Source organism: Hyperoodon ampullatus (assembly GCF_949752795.1).
Source record: "Hyperoodon ampullatus genome assembly, chromosome: 3".
Lineage (NCBI taxonomy): Eukaryota > Metazoa > Chordata > Mammalia > Artiodactyla > Ziphiidae > Hyperoodon > Hyperoodon ampullatus.
Genome location: NC_136916.1, coordinates 105,361,285 through 105,389,009, shown reverse-complemented (window position 1 = coordinate 105,389,009; position 27,725 = coordinate 105,361,285). Strand labels below are relative to the sequence as shown.

The 27,725-nt window shown below is 41.8% G+C and overlaps 1 protein-coding gene and 1 long non-coding RNA gene across 2 annotated transcripts in view; one reads left to right on the top strand and one right to left on the bottom strand.

Moving 5' to 3' along the window:
* Nucleotides 1-212: 212 nt before the first annotated feature.
* On the bottom strand, nucleotides 213-22,582 carry OXA1L (OXA1L mitochondrial inner membrane insertase; the record flags this gene model as incomplete). The annotated part of the gene is made up of 10 exons (XM_079698809.1): nucleotides 213-821; nucleotides 905-985; nucleotides 1,074-1,236; nucleotides 1,327-1,431; nucleotides 1,626-1,790; nucleotides 1,979-2,064; nucleotides 2,319-2,462; nucleotides 4,153-4,366; nucleotides 21,916-22,077; nucleotides 22,520-22,582. The coding sequence occupies 10 exons, from the start codon at nucleotides 22,580-22,582 to the stop codon at nucleotides 694-696; spliced, it is 1,311 nt and encodes a 436-aa protein (XP_079554935.1). The 3' UTR covers nucleotides 213-693.
* An 81-nt stretch (nucleotides 22,583-22,663) lies between these two features.
* LOC307049762 overlaps nucleotides 22,664-27,725 on the top strand; it is a 46,862-nt gene continuing 41,800 nt past the window's right edge. Inside the window, exon 1 of the long non-coding RNA XR_013810764.1 lies at nucleotides 22,664-22,733. This is a non-coding gene — a long non-coding RNA (uncharacterized lncRNA). The remainder of the gene's footprint in view (nucleotides 22,734-27,725) is intronic.

The window sequence follows — 27,725 nt, the reverse complement described above, 5'->3', positions numbered from 1 at the left end:
AGGACAGCTCACATTAGCCTGGCACGAAGACTAAAAACAATCTTATGCTTGAAAGAATCTGAGTATTTCTTCCCTCTTGAGCCAGATGCTGAAGGCTGATGCAACCAGTCTCTACACAAGAGAACACCTAAGCTGCTGTAGCAAAATGCTAGGTTGTTTGATAAAAGCTTTATCGACTTCCTCTTAATTATCACTAAAAACTTAAGCATATCTACTTCTTGAAGGATATTTTATAGTTAATCCTGGGGTAAATGAATATGGTTCCTCCAGATAGTCTCCACTTACCACGCATACCTCTGACCACAAAGCAAGTACAGATGGGACAACACATCTAAGCCCTTAATGCCAGGTTACAACACTGAGACGCCTCCTAAGAGCATGGGCCAACAAGAACAATCACCACCCAACCTATTCTTTTCTCTGAAGCACTCAGTCCATTTCCCTGTTTAGTAAGTGTCAGGGAGCAGCATGTAGTACGGAAGTTTACTAACTCAGCGGATGGGAAGATCACTTGGCTCCCCAGTGTTCTTTTACACTTAGGTGGAAGAGTCTGTAGTGGAATCCACTTTTAAAATGAACATCGACATGTCCCACAGTTTCTAGGTCTGGGGCAAGGACCCAGCATCAGTTCTTGTTCTAAGGCTGAGTCTCTCAAGAGAGAGAGTTCCTGCCGGTATGAGCAGGGAAGAAAATTCAGCCAAGTGTGTCACTCCAGGGATGCTTTGACTTTGGTTTGTTGCTGCTGCTATTGGGGGTGTTGGGAGGTCCATTCTTTCCATGCTGTAGCAGAGGGTTGTGGGTAAAGGTCTGTCGTAAGGGACCTGGGGGAAGGAGAAAACCAATCTCGATGAACAAAGGAAAGGCAGAAACAAATGACAGAATTTAGCCTGCAAGGGTTATTTACCCCTGGCTGCTAGCTCCAAGTGATTCTGCATGCGTTGTTCACGCTCCTGTAGCTGATGTGCCACTTCCGCATTCTTCCAGCCTGTGTAAAAAGGAGTAAGGCAGTTTGGTCCTGTATCCACTTCTAGGCCACTCTCCCCAGGTCCTATTCACGGCGGACAGGCCCTTACCTCTTTTGAAGCTCTTTATGAAGCCTTCCTGGGGAGGTAATTTGTCTGGGTCATGCACAACACGCTGGGGGATTTTAAGTACAGCACGTACAGCTGGAATACGGAGGCAGGCCACCTGGCCCAGGGAAAACATGTTGGAGGAGAGCCAGTACATGAACACTGCCTGGATGAGAAGGAAGAGAAGGTACTCAGAAGCTGCGTCCCTGGGCAGCTTGCCGGGAGACTTGGAGCCAGCCCCTAAGACATTACTTACCGAGGGGAAATGGATAGTTATGGGCAAGACTGCCAGGGGCATCAATCTGATAAAATTTCTCATCCACTGAAGGTCAGAACTTTGCATGCCAGTTTCAGCACCTAGCTGCAAAAAAAAAAAAAAAAAAAAAAAAGGGCAGGGGAAGAATAGTAAATGCATGGCAATTTTAGTTGAATGTGGCTCAGATTTCTTACCCATCAACTCTATTTCTCCAGGGAGTGAAGAATGACCATTCTGTACGACTACTTTCCCCTCACTCCCCATTCTGCAGGCCTGGCACTCGGCGAACCTGGGCTTACCTCAAGGACACCCCACATTGTAGCAGTGACCACCAGAGGTAATATGTAAGTGGGGTCAGATAGTGTGAGATCCTGGAACCACCAGAGGCCACCGGTCTGCAGGCTGGGCACGGGAAGGTTAGCCATCTCTCTCAAGGCAATGAAGAAGGAGATGAAGATCGGGGCCTATGACACAGGATAAACAGTGTCAGGACCCTTTAGTAGAAGGGACATTTTAATTACTCCATTACTGAAACCCATGTAGCATAGTATCACCACCACATGCTTTTTTGGGGGTCTAGGGCATGGGAAACACAGAGGAGTAATCTGATTGGTTCTGATGAAGTTAAAGAAGGGAAATGTTTTTTGCTCACCTGAGTCAGAGGTAGAATGAGAGGTCTAAAGAGTTTAATATCATGCTTTTTCTGGTAGAACGTCATCTCCGAGGAGGCCCTGTAAACTGTGAAGGGAGTGGAAACTAACAGTTGGGCTAACAGCTAGGTTGGAGGAGGTGACCATCCTCATCACCTGGCCCATGAGATTTCTAACTGACCCTGGCCAGTCACTGGAAGCATTAGGCCTAAGAAGCAGCTAAATCTTAGAACTCGCCCAACTGTAGCAACTCCTGATTTACGCTGTTCCCCCAACCTGAGCTGAATGTCAGGGAAAGCGCAAATGTGGACCTCACCCATGCTCATTCTGCAACTGACTCACATTCAGTATGGTTTCCTGTCAACTTGGCCTCTCTGATTCGAGCAGAAAACTTCTGAATCTCTGGCAAGTGGTTGTGGATGTTAGCTGCCTCTCGCTGGCCCTTCACGATGAGAGGAAACACCAGGCAGCGGGCAAGGACTGTACCTGGAAAACACGAACTAAGACTGGAGTGAAATTCAAGCCATTCTGCAGCTAGAAGGCTGAAAGTTTTTAGGTCCTCACTGAAAGGGTCTCTTAGCCCAGACTTTTCCACCCTGTGACTCGTGCCCAAAGGGCCCTAAAACAAAGGGTACGGGTATGACTTAGTTCCTTCGAGGCTCAGTCTTCTACTTTGACGTCAAAAGTCTGGCATTAACTTCTCTAGGCAAATGACCAGGTATCTTATTTCCCTGAACAAAAAGGTGACAGAAGCCACTTTTTTTTTTTTTTGCGATACGCAGGCCTCTCACTGTTGTGGCCTCTCCCGTTGCGGAGCACAGGCTCTGGACGCGCAGGCTCAGCGGCCATGGCTCACGGGCGCAGCCGCTCCGCAGCATGTGGGATCTTCCCAGACCGGGGCACGAACCCGTGTCCTCTGCATCGGCAGGCGGACTCTCAACCACTGCACCACCAGGGAAGCCCAGAAGCCACGTTTGTAGATCAATGGTTTCCAAACTTTTCTATGATCAATGGACTCCTTTTTTCCCCAACTCTAAGTGTAACCCCAATATACGTAACAAATAAAATCAAGCTGCCCTGGGTGAGGAGGTAGTCTGACTACAGGATTGTTCAAGCTCTGGCCTTTGCTTTGCTCAGAAGCACTTTTACAGAACTCTGGGGCTCGCAGGAATGAAGTTTGAAAGCCACTGTCCTAGAAATGCCTGCAGTAGGAGGTAATCTGGTGGCCTACTGCTTTAGCTCCCTCCTATTTCTTTTCTTTTTATTTTTTATTTTTTATTATTTTTTTTGCGGTATGCGGGCCTCTCACTGTTGTGGCCTCTCCTGTTGCGGAGCACAGGCTCCGGATGCACAGGCTCAGCGGCCATGCCTCACGGGCCCAGCCGCTCCGCGGCATATGGGATCCTCCCGGACCGGGGCACGAACCCGTATCCCCTGCATCGGCAGGCGGACTCTCAACCCCTGTGCCACCAGGGAGGCCCTCCTATTTCTTTTCTTACACTTCACATTTCTTGATCATTTCAACAAATATTTATTTAGTTGATGGTATCTGTGGGTAAGCAAGTGGGCCTGGGCTGAGAAGTGACCAGGTGGAGATACAGGTTTAGGCTTTATCAACATTATGATGAATGGTGTGAAGTGGACAGAGAAGGGAGCTAAGGATGGAACCTGGAATCCCAGCACTAAAGGGGCAGGTAGAGTACTGAGCAATGGAGATGGGAGGGTGGTCAGAAAGACAGGAAGAAAATCTACAAAGATTGTCGCAAAAGCCAAGGCACAGGGCTTCCCTGGTGCACAGTGGTTAAGAATCCGCATGCCAATGCAGGGGACACGGGTTCAAGCCCTGGTCTGGGAAGATCCCACATGCTGCGGAGCAACTAAGCCCGTGCACCACAACTACTGAGCCTGCACTCCAGAGCCCATGAGCCACAACTACTGAGCCTGCATGCCGCAACTACTGAAGCCCGTGTGCCTGGAGCCCGTGCTCCGCAACAAGAGAAGCCACCGCAATGAGAAGACCGTGCACCTCAACGAAGAGTAGCCCCCGCTCGCCGCAACTAGAGAAAGCCCGCGTGCAGCAATGAAGACCCAACACAGCCAAAAATAAATAAATAAATAAAGTTCTAACCCTAAGCCCCCACTTCCTCTACTGTTGTACAAGATATATCCCCCTTACATGCAGCAATGGCCCCCCACCAAGGTAGGCCTAGGTTAACATGCATAAATTCCAGTAAGTTCTGGATCAGTCCCACTGGGGTGTATGACCCCAGCCCAAGCTCAGTGAAGCTCTGTTCTGCAGCAGCCAGGATGATATCTGCAGTGTCTCCAGAAGCCACCTCAGGTACTGCTGTAGGTGGGGGAGTTGCAGGAATGACCGGAGGGGCCTGAACCTGTGGGGAAAAAGGAGGGGAAAAAAAAAAAAAAAAAGCCAGGCGTTATATTTGGGGAGGGAGGGACACACACATAGAAATCGAGGTCCCTCTTATTATAACTAATACTGGGGTACCCTCTTGACTTCCTGTTTCTCGTTCTCCCAGGGTAGCCTACACTGTCATAGAATTCAAAGCTTAAAAAGAACATTTTATGCCAGGAAATCAATTAAAAAATACATTATTTTCCTGGATTTTGTAATGCTTGTGGTATCTGTCAGCTTTTAAAAAAACATTACTTTGTAAAGATTTCTTATTCTACATAAATATTCCCACTCATATTTTTTAAGAAAGGATATTTTATTTTCCCCTCTAGGCAGAAAGATAAGTTACTCAAAATAAGACTTCATGATTCTCCTTCATGTTGGGAAGTTATTTCTTGTGCATTTTCCAAACTTCAGTCATTTGAGTATCACTGGCATGATTCAGCATACACTGAAACTATTATAATTTTTCTTTAAACAACTCAGTTTTTAAGATCAAAAATATCTACTTGGTCTCATCCTGAGAAATATTAATGTCAATGAAATCAGGGATATACAAGTTATAATCAAAGATATACAATTATAAATTGTGTCAACTGAAAAAAAAAAAAGCACAACCTAAAAGTTGAGAACTGTGTGTTATTTGGGGCATTACTGAGGACTTAAGTGCAGGACAAAGCCTCTCAGCTCTGAGGGACTGTTCCGAAGAGGTAAGGGAGAAGCCAGGATGTATAGGAGTTTTTGCAAACAAACAAAACAAACAAACAAACAACCCCAAAAGCCAGGTAGTCAAACACCAAAAAATTACTGCTTATTAAATAAAAACCAGATGTCTCAGGTTAATGAATTTAGTGCTTTTCTATGTATGGAAAGACACCAGAATTTGGGTTTATTGAAATCATTCCTTTGATTTGTACCATAACTATCTAGGGCCAGTATTCTGTTTCTCCATCCTAACTTCTCTCAGGGTACACTGTTGGGGGTGACTGCAGTGGCTGATGGTCCCAACATCCTTTGTTTAGTGATAAGGCAGGTGACATTCTTTGTCCTCAGCACCTCCTTCTAGGTCATAAACTGGACCAACAACTGGGAGGCATTTCATGACCAATTCTGTCCCATGGCACTAGGAAGGCTGATTCGTAGATCAGGCAAAGATTCTGCTGATAGGCTACTCAATTTGCTAATTTTTGCATCAGGCCCTGTTGATAATCTAAAATTCTCTGGATCGCCTGGATGAAGAATGTTGCCTGCCATATCAGTAAATAAAGGATGCTGCAGCCATCAAGCCATCAGCCACCCTCAACTGTATACCCTGAGGGGATTCAGGATGGAGAAAAACAATACTGGTGCTATACAGTTAAGGTGCATATCAAAGGAATGATTTCAACAAGCCTAGACTCTTAAATCATTCCGCACATAGAAAAGTACTAAACTCATTCACTTGAGATGTCTGGCTTTTAACACTAATCTTTTGATGTTCTGACTACCTGTTTTTTTTTTGCAAAATTCCTACATATCCTGGCTCCTCCCTTACCTCTTCGGCAGTAGTCTATCTCAGAGGATTGTCTTCTGGCTTAAGTCCTCAGCAAGACCACTGAATAAAACATAATTCTCAACTTTTAGGTTGTGCATTTTTTTTCAGTCAACAATTTTGGTGACCACGAAGGGAACCAGAGCAGAACTCTCTCCTTTGCCCGAACTCTAAGAGGATCCAGGGCCTGGTACCAGCAGAGGCCTCTTGGGCCTGTCTGTCTCCTTGGAGAGTCCAGTCGAATTTGGGTGATTCTTGGATCTCCTGATTATTGGTTGATGATCCTGAGTTTTATCTGGCAGCGTCTAACTGCCCAGTTGAAAGCTACTGGGGAAACCAGGTGGAAAGACTGGGAGTTGCTCAGTTGAGACAATAAGGAGTCTGGACTGGGTGATTAGGTGACAGGCTGGCCTAACATCTTTGCCTCCAATTAAACAGTCTCGCCAAGTCTATGTATGTACAAAACTTATACTTACAAGTACTCACTTAATTGGGAATTAAAGGAAATCTTGCCCTCAAAATAGCCCATATGGGGCTTTTTTTTTTTTTTTGCTGCATCTCATGGCATGCGGAACTTCCCGGACCAGGGATCAAACCCACACGCCCTGTAGTAGAAGCGAGGAAGGACCACCAGGGAAGCCCTGGGGCTCTTTTACTGCATACGCAGTTAAGTTAGAGAAAGCAGCTTGATAAACCATCTTTTCAGAATTCTGACCTTAAAGAAATAAAAGCCCTTCTGGGGGAACTTGCAAGTCTCTCCCAGTGTCTGAGATGTAAATGTTCTCCTTGATCTTCTTAAGTGTGTGAGTGCGTGTGAGTATGTGTGTTGTGTTTTGTGAGAACTTGGTCTCTGCCATCCAGAGGTACATATATTCTGCAGCCAACTGAACAGACTGAGATTCTGAGCAGTCTTTTTCCGGACTGTGCGAACTCTCAGGGGCTTTTTGCCATTTTAACTTTTGCTGCGTCAGCCTGTACAACAAAGGCCTTTACTTTCTTGGGCTATTTTTGGGAGTAAACCTTCTGTATCTTGGTTAGGTGGCATCCTTCGCACTCTCTTGTGGGGATGCTTCTTTTGTCCTACTGGTCTGAATCACAATTAAGATATATCTCATTAATGGACAGATGACAGGTCTTTTAAGTTGGAAAAACTCTAAATCGGTAAATCTTCAGAAGAGTCTCATTATAAACAGCTGTTTTATCGGGACCCATGGAAAAACCAAATTAGAAGGTGGAAAAATATATATAATGGTTAACCTAAGAACTCCTTTAGTTTAAACCAAACAAAAAACTGGCTTGGGAAGCCTTATTCCTGGTCTCTGCTTCCCCTCAATGGGTGTTATAGATGCTAAAAAAATAAAAATCAATAATGTTAATTAGGTTCATTAATAAGGAAATAAGAAAAAACTGAAGGGAAGGTCTAGAGACTTTTTCCCAACAAGGTGGAAATTTTAAAGGGACTTGTCCCAAAAGACAAGAAGTCTCTAGATGGTTTTTAAGAAATGGAGTAAATAAAATGGACGTTAATGGGACTAAAACAAAAGGTTTTGGTACAATACTAGCTAAAGTTGGATGGGCTTTAGCCCCCTTTAGGGATTCCCATTGATCTTCAACATTAAAGGGCCCCAAACAAGTCTGCTCTATTTATCCCAATTAAAAAAAAATGTATGTTTAAAAGACAGGAAGAAAATTTCATTGAGATATCTGACCAACAATTACTTGGGGCAACATATAGGCCAATTAGTCAAATTAAAAGATTGACAGGGATTTCCCTGGTGGTCCAGTGGCTAAGACTCCGCGCTGCCAGTGCAGGGAGCCCGGGTTCCATCCCTGGTCAGGGAACTAGATCCCACATGCTGCAACAAAGATCTTGCGTGTGGCAACATAAATAAATATTAAAAAAAAAAAAAAGATTTACAAAGGGTCTGAGTCCCTTGGCTCAGCCCCTCACTGGGAACCCCAGTGCCTTTTATTTTTTTAAATATTTATTTATTTATTTGGCTGCATCAGGTCTTGGTTGCAACATGCAGGATCTGCGCTACGGTGTGCGGGCTTCTCTCTAGCTGTGGCGCATTGGCTCAGTAGCTGTGGCTTGCGGGCTCTCAAGTTGTGGCACACGGGCTTAGTTGCCCCATGGCAGGTAGGATCTTAGTTCCCTGACCAAGGATCGAACCCGCGTCCCCTGCACTGGAAGGTGGATTCTCAACCACTGGACCACGAGGGAAGTCCCCCAGTGCCTTTTATACAAAAATACTATTTTATATGGTCAGCATAAAAAGAAAGGTTTCTGCACTCATTATAAGACCAAGGTTTGTTGATGGGGTCCTAATAGAAACTAAAGTTAAAGGTATAAAAGTTGAAAGAATGGAGACAAAAGTTTATGAACATTGGTATTAATGAGCTTTATATAAGATGGTTACATGTCTTTTGCCTAATTATATTATGGGAAAGACACGTTTTACTGGGGAATGCTTCCTTGCCCGATATAACACAGGGCATATAAATCTGCCCCTCAGGAAATATAATTAAACACACTAAAGGAAACCAACAGGGTTACCTGGGCCTGCACAATATAAAATAAAAACTGGGAGCAATATTCAAGGGCTAATAAAAATAATAATAGAGATTTTGCTCTGGATTTAACTTGTGAACTCAGAAAGAGGACTTTTTTTTTTTTTTTTTTTAGTTTCTGCTTTATAACAAAGTGAGTCAGTCATACATATACATCTGTTCCCACATCCCTTCCCTCATGCATCTCCCTCCCTCCCACCCTCCCCATCCCACCCCTCCAGGCGGTCACAAAGCACCGAGCTGATCTCCCTGTGCTCTGCGGCTGCTTCCCACTATCTATCTACCTTACGTTTGGTAGTGTATATATGTCCATGCCTCTCTTTCGCTTTGTCACAGCTTACCCTTCCCCCTCCCCATATCCTCAAGTCCATTCTCAAGTAGGTCTGTGTCTTTATTCCCGTTTTACCCCTAGGTTCTTCATGACATTTTTTTTTTTTAATTCCATATATATGTGTTAGCATACGGTATTTGTCTTTCTCTTTCCGACTTACTTCACTCTGTATGACAGACTCTAGGTCTATCCACCTCATTACAAATAGCTCAGTTTCGTTTCTTTTTATGGCTGAGTAATATTCCATTGTATATATGTGCCACATCTTCTTTATCCATTCATCCGATGATGGACACTTAGGTTGTTTCCAGCTCCGGGCTATTGTGAATAGAGCTGCAATGAACATTTTGGTACATGTCTATTTTTGAATTATGGTTTTCTCAGGGTATATGCCTAGTAGTGGGATTGCTGGGTCATATGGTAGTTCTATTTTTAGTTTTTTAAGGAACCTCCATACTGTTCTCCATAGTGGTTGTACCAATTCACATTCCCACCAGCAGTGCAAGAGTGTTCCCTTTTCTCCACACCCTCTCCAGCATTTATTGTTTCTAGATTTCTTGATGATGGCCAATCTGACTGGTGTGAGATGATATCTCATTGTAGTTTTGATTTGCATTTCTCTAATGATTAATGATGTTGAGCATTCTTTCATGTGTTTGTTGGCAGTCTGTATATCTTCTTTGGAGAAATGCCTATTTAAGTCTTCTGCCCATTTTTGGATTGGGTTGTTTGTTTTTTTGTTTGTTTGTTTGTTTTTTGCCGTACGTGGACCTCTCACTGTTGTGGCCTCTCCCATTGCAGAGCACAGGCTCCGGATGCGCAGGCTCAGCGGCCATGACTCACGGGCCTAGCAGCTCCGTGGCATGTGGGATCTTCCCGGACCAGGGCACGAACCCGTGTCCCCTGCATGGGCAGGCGGACTCTCAACCACTGCGCCACCAGGGAAGCCCAGGTTGTTTGTTTTTTTGCTATTGAGCTGCATGAGCTGTTTATAAATTTTGGAGATTAATCCTTTGTCAGTTGCTTCATTTGCAAATATTTTCTCCCATTCTGAGGGTTGTCTTTTAGTCTTGTTTATGGTTTCCTTTGCTGTGCAAAAGCTTTGAAGTTTCATTAGGTCCCATTTGTTTATCTTTGTTTTTAGTTCCATTTCTCTAGGAGGTGGGTCCAAAAGGATCTTGCTGTGATTTATGTCATAGAGTGTTCTACCTATGTTTTCCTCTAAGAGTTTGATAGTTTCTGGCCTTACATTTAGGTCTTTAATCCATTTTGAGCTTATTTTTGTGTATGGTGTTAGGGAATGATCTAATCTCATACTTTTACATGTCCCTGTCCAGTTTTCCTAGCACCACTTATTGAAGAGGCTGTCCTTTCTCCACTGTACATTCCTGCCTCCTTTATCAAAGATAAGTTGGCCATATGTGCGTGGGTTTATCTCTGGACTTTCTATCCTGATCCACTGATCTTTCTGTTTTTATGCCAGTACCACACTGTCTTAATTACTGTAGCTTTGTAGTATAGTCTGAAGTCAGGGAGCCTGATTCCTCCAGCTCCGTTTTTCGTTCTCAAGATTGCTTTGGCTATTCGGGGTCTTTTGTTTTTCCAAACAAATTTTGAAATTTTTTGTTCTAGTTCTGTGAAAAATGCCAGTGGTAGTTTGATAGGGATTGCATTGAATCTGTAGATTGCTTTGGGTAGTAGAGTCATTTTCACAATATTGATTCTTCCAATCCAGGAGCATGGTATATCTCTCCATCTATTTGTATCATCTTTAATTTCTTTCATCAGTGTCTTATAATTTTCTGCATACAGGTCTTTTGTCTCCTTAGGTAGGTTTATTCCTAGATATTTTATTCTTTTTGTTGCAATGGTAAATGGGAGTGTTTCCTTGATTTCATTTTCAGATTTTTCATCATTAGTGTACAGGAATGCCAGAGATTTCTGTGCATTAATTTTGTATCCTGCTACTTTACCAAATTCATTGATTAGTTCTAGTAGTTTTCGGTAGCATCTTTAGGATTCTCTATGTATAGTATCATGTCATCTGCAAACAGTGACAGCTTTACTTCTTCTTTTCCAATTTGGATTCCTTTTATTTCCTTTTCTTCTCTGATTGCTGTGGCTAAAACTTCCAAAACTATGTTGAATAAGAGTGGTGAGAGTGGGCAGCCTTGTCTTGTTCCTGATCTTAGTGGAAATGGTTTCAGTTTTTCACCATTGAGGACAATGTTGGTTGTGGGTTTGTCATATATGGCCTTTATTATGTTGAGGAAAGTTCCCTCTATGCCTACTTTCTGCAGGGTTTTTATCATAAATGGGTGTTGAATTTTGTCGAAAGCTTTCTCTGCATCTATTGAGATGATCATATGGTTTTTCTCCTTCAACTTGTTAATATGGTGTATCACATTGATTGATTTGCGTATATTGAAGAATCCTTGCATTCCTGGAATAAACCCCACTTGATCATGGTGTATGATCCTTTTAATGTGCTGTTGGATTCTGTTTGCTAGTATTTTATTGAGGATTTTTGCATCTATGTTCATCAGTGATATTGGCCTGTAGTTTTCTTTCTTTGTGACATCCTTGCCTGGTTTTGGTATCAAGGTGATGGTGGCCTCGTAGAATGAGTTTGGGAGTGTTCCTTCCTCTGATATTGTTTGGAAGAGTTTGAGAAGGATGGGTGTTAGCTCTTCTCTAAATGTTTGATAGAATTCGCCTGTGAAGCCATCTGGTCCTGGGCTTTTGTTTGATGGAAGATTTTTAATCACAGTTTCAATTTCAGTGCTTGTGATTGGTCTATTCATATTTTCTATTTCTTCCTGAGTCAGTCTTGGTAGGTTGTGCATTTCTAAGAATTTGTCCATTTCTTCCAGGTTGTCCATTTTATTGGCATAGAGTTGCTTATAGTAATCTCTCATGATCTTTTGTATTTCTGCAGTGTCAGTTGTTACTTCTCCTTTTTCATTTCTAATTCTATTGATTTGAGTCTTCTCCCTTCTTTTCTTGATGAGTCTGGCTAATGGTTTGTCAATTTTGTTTATCTTCTCAAAGAACCAGCTTTTAGTTTTATTGATCTTTGCTATCGTTTCCTTCATTTCTTTTTCATTTATTTCTGATCTGATCTTTATGATTTCTTTCCTTCTGCTAACTTTGGGGTTTTTTTGTTCTTCTTTCTCTAATTGCTTTAGGTGCAGGTTCAGGTTGTTTACTCGAAATGTTTCCTGTTTCTTAAGGTGGGATTGTATTGCTATAAACTTCCCTCTTAGAACTGCTTTTGCTGCGTCCCATAGGTTTTGGGTCGTCGTGTCTCCATTGTCATTTGTTTCTAGGTATTTTTTAATTTCCTCTTTGATTTCTTCAGTGATCACTTCGTTATTGAGTAGTGTATTGTTTAGCCTCCATGTGTTTGTATTTTTTACAGATCTTTTCCTGTAATTGATGTCTAGTCTCATAGCATTGTGGTCGGAAAAGATACTTGATACAATTTCAATTTTCTTAAATTTACCAAGGCTTGATTTGTGACCCAAGATATGATCTATCCTGGAGAATGTTCCATGAGCCCTTGAGAAAAATGTGTATTCTGTTGTTTTTGGATGGAATGTCCTATAAATATCAACTAAGTCCATCTTGTTTAATGTATCATTTAAAGCTTGTGTTTCCTTATTTATTTTCATTTTGGATGATCTGTCCATTGGTGAAAGTGGGGTGTTAAAGTCCCCTACTATGATTGTGTTACTGTCGATTTCCCCTTTTATGGCTGTTAGTATTTGCCTTATGTATTGAGGTGCTCCTATGTTGGGTGCATAAATATTTACAATTGTTGTATCTTCTTCTTGGATCGATCCCTTTATCCTTATGTAGTGTCCTTCTTTGTCTCTTCTAATAATCTTTATTTTAAAGTCTATTTTGTCTGATATAAGAATTGCTACTCCAGCTTTCTTTTGATTTCCATTTGCATGGAATATCTTTTTCCATCCCCTTACTTTCAATCTGTATGTGTCTCTAGGTCTGAAGTGGGTCTCTTGTAGACAGCATATATATGGGTCTTGTTTTTGTATCCATTCAGCCACTCTGTGTCTTTTGGTGGGAGCATTTAGTCCATTTACATTTAAGGTAATTATTGATATGTATGTTTCTATTCCCATTTCCTTAATTGCTTTGGGTTCGTTATTGTAGGTATATTCCTTCTGTTGTGTTTCTTGCCTAGAGAAGTTCCTTTAGCATTTGTTGTAAAGCTGGTTTGGTGGTGCTGAACTCTCTTAGCTTTTGCTTGTCTGTAAACGTTTTAATTTCTCCATCAAATCTGAATGAGATCCTTGCTGGGTAGAGTAATCTTGGTTGCAGGTTTCTCTCCTTCATCACTTTAATTATGTCCTGCCACTCCCTTCTGGCTTGTAGAGTTTCTGCTGAGAGATCAGCTGTTAACCTGATGGGGATTCCCTTGTGTGTTATTTGTTGTTTTTCCCTTGCTGCTTTTAATATGATTTCTTTGTGTTTAATTTTTGACAGTTTGATTAATATGTGTCTTGGCGTATTTCTCCTTGGATTTATTCTGTATGGGACTCTCTGTGCCTCCTGGACTTGATTAACTATTTCCTTTCCCATATTAGGGAAGTTTTCAACTATAATCTCTTCAAATATTTTCTCAGTCCCAGAAAGAGGACTTTTGTTGAATGTCTTATGCAAGCTTTTAAAGGCATGGTTAAGTTAAACCCTAAAATTCTAGAACACAGAACTCATGAATTTCAGTTTAGTTGGAAATCTTCTCAGTGATATAAAAAAGCAAATAAAAGAAAATACAGTTGGGCAAATCAAGCTTTTAATATCATTTAAGCGGCAAACCAGTTCTTCGGAGAATTAAAAGCAACTGTCTTTGTCTTGCAAATCTCTACAAATCAAAAATATAAATACAGCTCACAATGACTTGAGGCTGAGCCTAATTAGCTCAATCAGGTAAAATCTGAAACCAAGGAAAAAAGAGAAAAAGGCCTTTTAAAACTCAAACTGCTAGGGCTTCCCTGGTGGCGCAGTGGTTGAGTCCGCCTGCTGATGCTAGGGGACACGGGTTCGTGCCCTGATCTGGGAAGATCCCACATGCTGCAGAGTGGCTGGGCCCGTGAGCCATGCCCGCTGAGCCTGCGCGTCCAGAGCCTGTGCTCTGCAACGGGAGAGGCCACAACAGTGAGAGGCCCGCGTAAAAAAACCTCAAACTGCTAGAAAGGCTCCCTCACTCAAAATCTAGTTCATACCCTTTAAATGATCTGTACTTGTTTATGAAATCTTTTGTCACTTTGGTTAAGTGAGTAAGTATTGTTTCACAGTGACCTATGATCCTATGCGACCATGTGTTTTGAAACCTTTTTGATATTTTTGACAAGCTTACAAGTAACAAATTCTAACTAAAGTTATTTTAACCTCCAGCTAACTCTGGGATGCTTCAAAGAAACCCTGAGGCATCTCAGAGACAAATTTAAACGTCCGCTTATTTGGTAAGTTTAAATTACTTGAGAAATACTGTCAACTGATTGGAGACAAACCTTAGGTTATATTGTATGGGTAAATGTCATTAATATAGCTATTCCAAAATTTATATGGAATTCCTAAAATTCCTGGCATAATGTTATCAGTCATAATTCTACTTACTATCTTAAAATGCTATATATCACAGAAATATCCAAGTTTCTTGTCAATTACATTGTAATCAGATTTTTTTCTTTTTAACATCTTTATTGGAGTATAATTGCTTTACAATGGTGTGTTAGTTTCTGCTTTATAACAAAGTGAATCAGTTATACATACACATATGTTCCCGTATCTCTTCCTTCTTGTGTCTCCCTCCCCCCCACCCTCCCTATCCCACCCCTCTAGGTGGTCACAAAGCACCGAGCAGATCTCCCTGTGCTGTGCGGCTGCTTCCCACTAGCTATCTATTGTAACCAGATCTTTAACCATGCCATTTTAAGTCTTTTGTGGTTTATAGACAACCACTGTTTTACTCTGGAGCTTTTATAAAATGAAGATCTTCAAGAAGATTCATAAAAAGAACTTTCTGGGACTTTCCCGGTGGTCCAATGGTTAAGACTCCGTGCTTCCACTGCAGGGGGCGCAGGTTCGATCTCTGGTCAGGGAACCAAGATCCCATATGATACACGACTTGGCCAAAACAAATAAATAAATAAAAAGAACTTTTTGACAAACTTAAGTTTCTGATAACTTTTAGATCATACCACTGACTTGGGTAAGAAATTACAAAACTCTAATGAAAAACTTGATGACTTCATCCAGATCAACAGCAATTAATTACATGGGACTGAATGAACTGATAAATATCATTTATAATTTTCTGAAATATACTGGTTTTTAATCTTTTTTTCCAGGATTAGCCTTTCTTCTTAGGCTATGATCTAAAGCAAGTTGATAAAGTATATATTTGTAAACAAAGATGAAACATTTATCTTTCTACCTGATCCATCCAGAATTTGGCTTCTCCAGCTGGCTCTCCTGTGGACTTGATTTTTTTTTTTTTAAATAAATTTATTTATTTTTGGCTGCATTGGGTCTTCGTTGCTGTGCATGGGCTTTCTCTAGTTGCGGCGAGCCGGGGCTACTCTTTGTTGTGGTGCATGGGCTTCTCATTGAGGAGGCTCTAGGTGCGCGGGCTTCAGTAGTTGTGGCACGTGGGCTCAGCAGTTGTGGCTCACGGGTTCTATTGCACAGGCCCAGTAGTTGTGGCGCACGGGCTTAGTTGCTCCGCGGCATATGGGATCTTCCCGGACCAGGGCTCAAACCCATGTCCCCTGCATTGACAGGTGGATTCTTAACCACTGGGCCACCAGGGAAGTCCTGACTTGATTGTTTATTGTGACCAGATTACAACTATTTATACTAATCATTATTTTAATTTGTTCTCTTTGTTTCCAAATTGTTTATGCCTTGTGTTTCTCTCTGCTGTACTATGATGTGATTAACGTTACTAGCTATAGTACGTATCCTGTCTATTTTATTTTTATTTTTGGCCGCGTCGTGTGGCATGCAGGATCTTAGTTCCCCGACCAAGGATCAAACCCGTGTCCCCTGCACTGGAAGCACGGAGTCTTAACCACTGGACCACCAGGGAAGTCCTCCTGTCTATTTTATAAGATTGTCTCTTGTATTATACAATGTGTAACCATGGCTAAAAGTCTTGAGACAGTTGACCATATATGTAACTCTACATAGAATAACTGTAATAGTGCAACCCTAGATATGGGAAGAAGCAACATTTCCTGGAAAACATTTCCTGGATCCTAACAGATGAGTAAGACAGGTGATCCAGAGAATTTTAGATTATGAACAGGGCCTAATCCAAAAATCAACACATTGGCCTACAAACAGAATCTTCCCCTAATCCAGGAATGTGTCTTGCTAGCAATGTGGGACAAAATTGGTCATGGAATGCCTCCCAAAAACATTGATCTAATTTATGACCAAGAGGAGGCACTGAGGACAAAGAATGTTGCCTGTCATATCAGTAAACAAAGGATGCTGGGGCCATCAGCCACTGCAGCCACCTGCAAGGGTGCACCCTGAGGGGATTCAGGATGGAGAAAAACAGAATACTGGCCCTAGACAGTTAAGGTGCATATCAAAGGAATGATTTCAATAAGCACTCACCCCGCCAAAAAAAAAGCCCAGACTCTTGCATCTTTTGTTACACAGAAAAGTACTAAACTCATTAACCTGAGACATCTGGTTTTTCTTTAATTAAGAGTAATCTTTCGATGTTCCGACTACTTGTTTTGGCTTTTTTTGCAAAACTCCTATATACCCTGGCTCCTCCCTTACCTCTCTGGAACAGTCCCTCAGAGCTGAGAGGCTGTATCCTAGTTAAGCCCTCAGTAATGCCCCAAATAAAACACAATTCTCAACTCTTAGGTTGTGTATTGCTTTTCAGTTGACAATTCGTACCTCATTTACCTTTTTTTTTTTTTTTTTGCTGCACCCTGTGGCTTGTGGGTTTTATAACTTATGAAAATATCACCAAGTTAATTTTTTTTCTTGCTGACAACTCTGCAACAGAAATAACATGAACTTATTGACCTTCAGTAAACCTAGGTACAATAAAAGACATGTCTATATTGATTAAACCAGCAAGCTTAAACTAGCTTTAACACCAGATATTAATTTAATATTGAATATTTCCTAGATCACATGAACCTGAAATTCATTCCGGCCAGTTTCCTTTATATTTAGAAATATTTAATTTGTAAGCGCTTACTTTTAAGTCAATTAAATAGAGGTCTTTTATAAATTCAGAGAGTATATCCAGAGGTAGTGACATCTCATATGTATAATGTCTACACACACGTAAACAGACAAAACTAGAGATCTCACAGTTTCACTTAAAAAACTTAGCTATGAATCAGGTATTACAATATAAACTTACTAGTTTATAAATAACAGTTGGAATAAATTAAATTCATTTGTTCAGACGACTAAGGCTTTGCTATTTGTGGAAAAGACTTAAGATTTGTATTTCTCTATGACATAAATCACAGCAAGATCCTTTTTGACCCACTTCCTAGAGAAATGGAAATAAAAACAAAAATAAACAAATGGGACCTAATGAAACTTAAAAGCTTTTGCACAGCAAAGGAAACCATAAACAAGACCAAAAGACAGCCCTCAGAATGGGAGAAAGTATTTGCAAATGAAGCAACTGACAAAGGATTAATCTCCAAAATTTACAAGCAGCTCATGCAGCTCAATATCAAAAAAAACCAAACAACCCAATCCAAAAATGGGCAGAAGACCTAAACAGACATTTCTCCAAAGAAGATATACAGATTGCCAACAAACACATAAAAGAATGCTCAACATCATTAATCATTAGAGAAATGCAAATCCAAACTACAATGAGATATCATCTCACACCGGTCAGAATGGCTATCATCAAAAAATCTACAAACAATAAATGCTGGAGAGGGTGTGGAGAAAAGGGAACCCTCTTGCACCGTTGGTAGGAATGTAAATTGATACAGCCACTATGGAGAACAGTATGGAGGTTCCATAAAAAACTAAAAATAGAACTACCATACGACCTAACAATCCCACTTCTGGGCATGTACCCTGAGAAAACCATAATTCAAAAAGAGTTATGTACCAAAATGTTCATTGCAGCTCTATTTACAATAGCCAGGACATGGAAGCAACCTAAGTGTCCATCAACAGATGAATGGATAAAGAAGATGTGGCACATATATACAATGAAATATAACTCAGTCATAAAAAGAAATGAAATTCAGTTATTTGTAGTGAGGTGGATGGACCCAGAGTCTGTCATACAGAGTGAAGTCAGTCAGAAAGAGAAAAAACAAATACCGTATGTTAACACATATATATGGAATCTAAGGGGAAAAAAAAATGTCATGAAGAACCTAGGGGCAAGATGGGAATAAAGACACAGACCTACTAGAGAATGGACTTGGGGAAGGGGAAGGGTAAGCTGGGACTAAGTGAGAGAGTGGCATGGACATATACACACTACCAAACGTAAAAGCAGCCGCATAGAACAGGGAGATCAGCTCGGTGCTTTGTGACCACCTAGAGGGGTGGGATAGGGAGGGTGGGAGGGAGGGAGACGCAAGAGGGAAGAGATCTGGGGACATATGTGTATGTATAACTGATTCACTTTGTTATAAAGCAGAAACTAACACACCACTGTAAAGCAATTATACTCTAATAAAGATGTTTTTAAAAAAAGGGGGGGGCTTCACTGGTGGCGCAGTGGTTGAGAGTCCGCCTGCCGATGCAGGGGACACGGGTTCGTGCCCCAGTCCGGGAAGATCCCACATGCCGCGGAGCAGCTGGGCCCGTGAACCATGGCCGCTGAGCCTGCGCGTCCGGAGCCTGTGCTCCGCAACGGGAGAGGCCACAACATTGAGAGGCCTGCGTACCAAAAAAAAGAAAAATTTGTATTTCTCCTTGATAAACCCTAAGGAGGGTATGAACTAGATTTTGGGTGAGGGAACCTTTCCACTGGTTTGAATTTTAAAAGGCCTTTCTTCTTTGGTTTCACGTTTTACCTGATTGAGCTAATTAGGCTCAGGCTCAGGTCTTTGTGGGCTGAATTTACATTCCTGATTTGTAGAGCTTTTCAAGACAGACAGTTGCTTTTAATTCCCCAAAGAACTGGTTAGTTGCCTAAATGATACTAAAAGACTGATTTGCCCAACTATATTTTCTTTGTTTTTTAATATCACTGAGATTTCCGACTAAACTGAAAACCAAGAGTTCTTAGGGTTCAATTTATCATGTCTTCAGAAGTCTGGACAAGGCATTCAACAAAGGCCCTCTTTCTGAGTGCACCAGTTAGACCCAGAGGAAATCTCTATTACTATTTTCATTAACCCTGGAATATTAGCTCTCAGTTTTTACTCTGTATTGTTCGGGCTCTGGTAACCCTGCTGGTTTCCTTTAGTATGCTTAATTAATATTGTCTGAGGGGTAGATTTATATGCTCTGTCTTATAATACCAGGCAGGGGAAGCATTCCCCAGTGAGAGATAATATCTATCCTACAATATAATTAGGCAAAAGAGATGTAACCATCTTACATAAAGTCCATTTAAATATACCAATTTTGATAAATTTTTATCTCAAGTCTATCAACTTCTATACCTTTAACTTTAGTTTCCATTAGGATCCCATCAACAAGCCTTGGTCTTAAAAGGAGTCCAGAAACTTCCTTTTTATCCCAATCATTTAATCTATTTTTGTATAAAAGGCTCTGGGGTCCCCAGTAAGAGGTTGAGCCAAGGGACTCAGGCTCTTTTGTCAATCTTTTAACTTGATCAATTGGCCTGGGGCCGCAAGCAATTGCTGGTCAGGTATCGCAGTGTAAGTCTCTTATAGCCTTTAGAAGGGGGGAAAAAGTATATATACACACACACCCACATACCCACATTACACTGGGGTAAGTAAACAGAGTGGACTTGTTTGGGGCCCTTTAATGTTGGGGACCAATAACGTTGGTCCATCCAACCTCAGGTAGTGTATCAAAACCTTTTGTTTTAACCCTATTGACATCCGTTTTATTTATCTCATTTCTTAATAGCCATCTAAAGATTTCTTTATCCATTTGGGATGAGTTCCTTTAAAATTTCCAGCTTGTTGGGAAGAAGACTCTAGACTTTTCCTTCATTTTTTTAACTTCCCTGTTAATCAGCCTCATTAACATTATCTTTAATGTTTTGCATCTGTAAGACCCTCTGAGGGGAAGCAGAGACCACAAATAAGGTTTCCCAAACCCTTTTTTTTAAACTAAAGGGAGTTATTAGGTTAACTAGTATGTGTATCCACCTTCTAATTTATTTTTTATAGGTACCAATAAAACACCTGTTTATAATGACAGCTCTCTAAAAATTTACCAATTTAGAAGTTTTTCCAATTTAAAGGATCCAATGGCTATTGATAGGTGGTATTTTAATTACAACTCAAACCGATAAGATGCAAGAAGCATCCCCACAAGAGAGTGCAAAGGATGTAGCCTTCACAAGATCTAGAAAGCTCACTCCTAAAAAACAGTCTAAGAAATTAAAGGTCTTTGTTATATAGGCTGACGCACCGAAGATTAAGATGACTGAAGTCCCTGAGAGCTGGCGCAGTCAGACAAAAGACTGCTCAGAATCTCAGTCTATTCAACTGGCTGCCAAACGTACACCATATATGTACTTTCCGGATGGCAGAGACCAACTTCACACACACGCACACACAACACACACATACGCATGCATGCAAGAAGATCAGGTAGAACGTTTACATTTCAAAGACAGAAAAATGCGAGTTCCCTTGAAGGCCTTTTGTTTCTTTATAAGGTCAGAATACCGAAAAGATGTTTCATCAAGCTGGCTTTCTCTAGCTTAACTGCATATAAAATAAAAAGAGCCCCTACTGGCCATTTTCAGGGCAAGGTCTCCTTTAATTCCCAATTAAGTACATACTTGTAAATATAAGCACAGAAACCTGGCAGGGTGTAAACTGGAGACTAGCTTTCTGAAAAAATGTTAGGCCAGCTTCTCAGCTAATCACCCAGTCCAGACCACTCAGAGTGTCTCCATTGAGTAACTCCCAGTATATTTCAACTGCGCAGCCAGGTGCCTGTTAGACACTGCCAAATAAAACTCAGGATCATCAAACAATAAGTGGGAGATCCAAGAACCAGGAGAGACTCACCAAAATTTGTCTGGACTCTCTGAGGAGGCAGATGGGTACAAGAGGCCTCTGCTGGTACCAAGGCTCCAGTTCCTCAGATTTCAGGTGAAGGGGAAAACTCTGCTCTGGGTCCCTTTGTTGGTAGCCCAGGCTATGACTGAAAAAAATGCACGACCTAAACGTTGAGAACTGTGTGTTATTTGGGGCATTACTGAGGACGTAAGCCCAGGATACAACCTCTCAGCTCTGAGGGATGTTCCAAAGAGGTAAGGGAGGAGCCAGGATGTACAGGAGTTTTTGCAAACAAAACAAAACAAACCAAAAAAACCAGGTAGTCAAACACCAAAAAATTACTGCTAATTAAATAAAAACCAGATGTCTCAAGTTAATGAATTTAGTGCTTTTCTAAGTATGGAAAGACGCAAGACTTTGGGCTTATTGAAATCATTCCTTCGATATGTACCTTAACTGTCTAGGGCCAGTTTTGTTTCTCCATCCTGAATTCCCTCAGGGTGCACGGTTGGGGGTGGCTGCAGTGGCTGAAGGCCGCAACATCCTTTGTTTACTGATATAGCAGGTGACATTCTTTGCCCACACTTGATATGCAAGTTATAATTTTTCTAATACACACACAGAATCACATCTCATACCACCATCAGTGGCTTGCCACCATTCTGGCAAACAACGCCTAGTATATGACGTAAATCTTTCCTCCTGTGCTCTCAATAATTTCCCCACTGATTTGAAAATCTATCCCAAGCAGAGACGCTATTATTTGGCGAGTTGGGTGGAGTGCGGACAAGAACTCTGCTCCACATCCCCCTCCCCCTAGTCAAAGCAAAATAAAAACAAATCAGAAAGAAGCACCACTCCTAACACTGCAGGGACGAAACGTCTCTTACCTGGGCTTCTGCAAAAGAGATGGCAGAGGTACTGAGGCCCCGGGGGCCTGGGGCCGCGAGGAGGACATAGTGCGGGTGCCCGCAGCAGCGGCCGGCTGGGAACCGGAGCCCCGCTGTCAGCGCTTGCCGGGGCCATTGGCAGGGCCCTGCGACGCTGTGGAACTGAGTGGGTAAAAGGAGGATGGAATCCTTTTACCGGGTGAAGTCGCTCATTATGCTCACCGCCTCCCCGCGCCCAGACAGGCAGCCAGCTACCACAGGTGAGCACACTCTACTCCCCGCGCTCAGACTGCGAGCCTGAAGGCTTGCAAGCTGTGAGTCCTGCATCTTAGCTACCGCAGACGCACCCCGGGGCCCAGAGGTTGAGGCTGAGGTTTCCTTAGAAGGAGTGACGCTTGTTCCCAGGAACAGACCACTATACTAGGCTGCTGAACCCGCGGAGTCGGGAACGGAACCCTCCCGCGTCCTCATGTGACCCGAGGTCACGAGACGCAGGTCCCGGTGAGCAGATCAGCGTCTGCTCATGCCCACAGCACGAGTGATTCCTGGCTCGGGTCACAGGGATAGGGTGGCATCCTGTCGCTCGGCTCCGGGGCATCCTTACCTGACGCTGGGGCCGTAGCAGGCGCAGAAGCTCCCGGCGTCCACACATCAACCCCAGCGCCATCTTACCAGGAAGAGGACTTACGTTCGCGTCTGCGCACTCAGAACCGCAGCCTCGCGGGAGGAGGCCCTTTTGGAAATGGGCATGAAGCCCGAGCTGTCGCCACGCTCAGGAGGTAAAGGAGACTGGAGCTTGACGACCATATTTGAAATGGGTAAGAAGCTGCAAAGGGCCACCTTAACAAGATCGCGCAGAGAGTGTTTTCGGGAGATTGAAGTTCAGAGCCATATCACCACAGGCGTTCGTTAGTGGCTGCATAAACCTGGAAGTTTTCTGAATTTAAAATCCGTGATTCTCCTGCGACTTGTTAAACTAAAAGGTACCCTCTAGACGATCTCGGCTGTCCTTGGTGTGGGGTTGTCCTGGCCAGTGATGTTCGATTCTTGTTGCTAGATAATACTGTAATCGCAGATCCAGTGAAATTTGAGAGTGGTCTGGAGTTTGACAGAAATTGAGGGAAGGCAGCTTCTAGGAAATATTTTCCTTCCAGATAAGAAGACAAAGCTTCAAGAGGAGGCTCCATCTTTCCCCTTCTCTTTCCTTAGGGGTTGGTTGAAGAGTATCTTGTGATATTGAGGGGACAAATCTTTAAAGATGAAAGGTGGATCGTTAGGGAGTTTGAGATTGACATGTACGCACTGCTATATTTAAAATGGATAACCAACAAAGACCTACTTGTATAGCAGAGGGAATTCTGCTCAGTATAATGTAACAGCCTAAATAGGAAAAGAATTTGAAAAAGAATAGATACATGTATAATGTATATGTATAACTGAATCACTTTGCTGTACACCTGAAACTAACAATATTGTTAATCAACTATACTTCAATATAAAATAAGAAGTTAAAAAAAAAAGCTAACATGCTGAAGATGGTTGTATGGAAAGATAGAAAACCCCTGAATACTTGATTATGTCATTGAGCTGCTGCAGCAGGCTTGGAAACACCTATCTCCAGATTTTGTTGTGTAAGATAATTGAAGGTCTTTTTTGTCTAGACTCGTAGGTCTCTGTTGCTTGGGTTCTTGAAACTGATAGCATTTCTAGAGATACATGAGGTGAAGTTCCCCTCCTCCAAAGAAAAAAGAAGTAAGAAAGGTGGGAGTTGAGTATATTTGAACCCCTACGAAGACTCTCAAACTACAGAATGCTTTTTTTTTTTTTTTTTCTGGTATGGGGGCCTCTCACTGCTGTGGCCTCTCCCGTTGTGGAGCACAGGCTCTGGACGCGCAGGCTCAGCGGCCATGGCTCATGGGCCCAGCCGCTCCACGGCATGTGGGATCTTCCTGGACCGGGGCACGAACCCGTGTCCCCTGCATCGGCAGGCAGACTCTCAACCACTGCGCCACCAGGGAAGCCCGTAACTTAATTTTTTATATTCAGTTCTTTCTGTTCAAATAACTGGTGTAGTTTCTGTCTCTTGACTAGACTCTGATTTTTACAGTAGTGGAGCTGGATTTGGGGAAGTGGTGGGTTTAGTTTTGGATATCTGAATTTGCAGTGACAGTGGGATATTCATGTAGAAATGCCTTGTACCTAGATGGAAAAATGACACTGGAGTTTGTGGGAGAGATGGGAAACTGAAAACATTGGTCATTGTCAGCACTGATGTGATGATGGAAACTGTAAGACTACTTGAATTCTCTGGGTGAGTGGTGTGGGGAGCCAAGAGCAGATGGTTGACCATGGTCTCACATATACTCACAAAGAAAAAGTAGCAAAATTTAAAAAAAAATCACAAACTTGAACATATAATGATGATTTTATGATAAAGCATTGATAAATGAAGCTCATAGCAAGACTATTTTTTTCTTTTTCTTTTTTTTTTTTTTTTTTTTTGGTACAGTTAACTTCTTACCCAACCTGTGTTTCCAAGCCTATCCCAATATTGGGGCTATTGTGACAAATCAAAGCTTAGGAACCCTGGAGCTCTTACTTTTTTTCCCTAAGACCTTTGGGGAAAGCCCCCAGGTCACACTGAAGGCAGTGACTTATCCTTTATCTTTTGGTTTTGCCAGTCTGCTAACAATACTATAGGGGTACTGCAGAACATTATAAAAATTATGAGAAATTATTTTTTGTAATAGGTCTTTATTGGAGTATAATTCCTTCACAATACCGTGTTAGTTTCTGTTGCACAACAAATTGTATCAGCCATATGCATACACATGTTCCTATATACCCTCCCTTTTCAGCCTCCCTCCCATCCTCCCTATCCTATGCTGCTGCTTCCCACCAGCCAACTATTTTACATTTGGTAGTGTATATATGTCGATGCTACTCTCACTTTGCTGCAGCTTTGCCCTCCCACCCCATGTCATCAAGTCCATTCTCTATGTCTACCTCTTTATTCCTGCCCTGCAACTGGGTTCATCAGTACAATATTTTTTAGATTCCATATATATGTATTAGCATATGGTATTTGTTTTTCTCTTTCTGACTTACTTCACTCTGTATGACAGACTCTGGGTCCATCCACCTCACTACAAATAACTCAATTTTGTTTCTTTTTATGGCTGAGTAATATTCCATTGTATATATGTGCCATATCTTCATTACCCATTCATCTATCGATGGACATTTAGGTTGGTTCCATGTCCTGGCTATTGTAAATAGTGCTGCAATGAACACTGTGGTGCATGTCTCTCTCTCTTTTTTTTTTTTTTTTGCGGTACGCGGGCCTCTCACTGTTGTGGCTTCTCCCGTTGTGGAGCACAGGCTCCGGACACGCAGGCTCTATGGCCATGGCTCACGGGCCCAGCCGCTCCGCAGCATGTGGGATCTTCCCAGACTGGGGCACGAACCCGTGTACCCTGCATCGGCAGGCGGACTCTCAACCACTGCGCCACCAGGGAAGCCCTGCATGTCTCTTTTTGAATTATGGTTTTCTCAGGGTATATGCCCAGTAGTGGGATTGCTGGGTCATATGGTAGTTCTATTTTTAGTTTTTTAAGGAACCTCCGTACTGTTTTCCATAGTGGTTGTATCAATTTACATTCCCACCGACAGTGTAGGAGGGTTCCCTTTTCACCACACCCTTTCCAGCATTTACTGTTTCTAGCTTTTTTGATAATGGCCATTCTGACCATCATGAGGTGATAACCTCATTGTAGTTTTGATTTGCATTTCTCTAATAGTGATGTTGAGCATCTTTTCATGTGCCTCTTGGCCATCTGTATGTCTTGCTTGGTGAAATGTCTATTAGTTCTTCTGCCCATTTTTTAACTGGATTGTTTGTTTTTTTGATATTGAGCTCCATGAGCTGTTTATATATTTTGGAGATTAATCCTTTGTCTGTTGTTTCATTTGCAAATATTTTCTCTCATTCTGAGGGTTGTCTTTTTGTTTTGTTTTTGGTGTCCTTTGCTGTGCAAAAGATTTTAAGTTTAATTAAGTTCCATTTGTTTATTTTTGTTTTTATTTCTGTTACTCTAGGAGGTGGGTCAAAAAAGATCTTGCTGTGGTTTATGTCAAAGAGGGTTTTTCCTATGTTTTCCTCTAAAAGTTTTATAGTGTCTGGTATTACATTTAAGCCTTTAATCCATTTGGAGTTTTGTTTTTTTTTTTTTAATCTATTTATTTATTTATTTATTTTTGGCTGCATTGGGTCTTCATTGCTGTGTGCGGGCTTTCTCTAGTTGCGGTGAGCGGGGGCTACATTTCGTTGCAGTGCGTCGGCTTCTTATCGCTGTGGCTTCTCTTGTTGTGGAGCAACAGTAGTTGCAGCACGTAGGCTCAGTAGTTGTGGTTCACATGCTCTAGAGCACAGGCTCAATATTTGTGGCACATGGGGCTTAGTTGCTCCGCAGCATGTGGGTTCTTCCCGGACCAGGGATCGAACCTGTGTCCCCTGCATTGGCAGGCAGATTCTTAACCACTGCGCCACCAGGGAAGTCCCCATTTGGAGTTTATTTTTGTGTATGGTGTTAGGTAGTGTTCTAATTTCATTCTTTTACATGTAGCTGTCCAGTTTTCCCAACACCACTTATTGGAGGGGCTGTCTTTTCTCCATTGTATGTTCTTGCCTCCTTTTTCGTAAATTAGGTGCCCATATGTGTGTGGGTTTATCTCTGGGCATTCTATCCTGTACCATTGATCTATATTTCTGTTGTTGTGCCAGTACCATACTGTCTTGATTACTGTAGCTTTGTAGTATAGTTTGAAGTTGGGGAGCCTGATTCCTCCAACTCTGTTTTTCTCTCTCGAGATTGCTTTGGATATTTGGGGTCTTTTGTGTTTCCATACAAATTGTAAGATTTTTTGTTCTAATTCTGCGAAGAATGCCATTGGTAATTTGATAGGTATTGCAATGAATCTGTAGATTGCTTTGGGTAGTATAGTCATTTTCACAATATTGATTCTTCCAATCCAAGAACATGGTATATTTCTCCATCTGTTTATGTCATCTTTGATTTCTTTCATCAGTGTTTTATAGTTTTCTGAGTACAAGCCTTTTACCTCCTTAGGTGGTTTATTCCTAGGTATTTTATTCTTTTTGTTGCAATGGTAAATGGGAGTGTTTCCTTAATTCTCTTTCTGATTTTTCGTTGTTGGTGTATAGGAATGCCAAAGATTTCTGTGCATTAATTTTGTATCCTGCACCCTTACCAAATTCATTGATTAGTTCTAGTAGTTTTCTGGTGGCATCTTTAGGATTTTCTATGTATAGTATTATATCATTGGCAAACAGTGACCTTTTTACTTCTTTTTTCCAATTTGTATTCCTTTTATTTCTTTTTCTTCTCTGATTGCTGTGGCTAGGACTTCCAAAACTATGTTGAATAAGAGTGGTGAGAGTGGCCATCCTTGTCTTGTTCCTGACAACTCATTCAAACATCCATTGTGTGCCTACTTTGTGTCAGGTGTCTATTATGTGTGTAGTTTACTGCTCACAGTTGTTCTAAGCCTTTTCTCTCCTTTGGTTCCCTCTGGTTGCCCCTCAGTACATGTACCTTCTTCTCTTTTGACAGGGACCCTTACCTCCTACTTTCCTAACAAAGAAAAGAACCATGTGAGGTGAGCCTTTTAATCCATTCCAAAATAACTCTGTTTCTTTCTCCCCATCTTAGAAGAACTGAACTTCCTCTTTTTAAGTTTGAACTATCCTTGTGTTCTCAATCCTCTTTGTTTTCTCCCTCTTCGTCCTT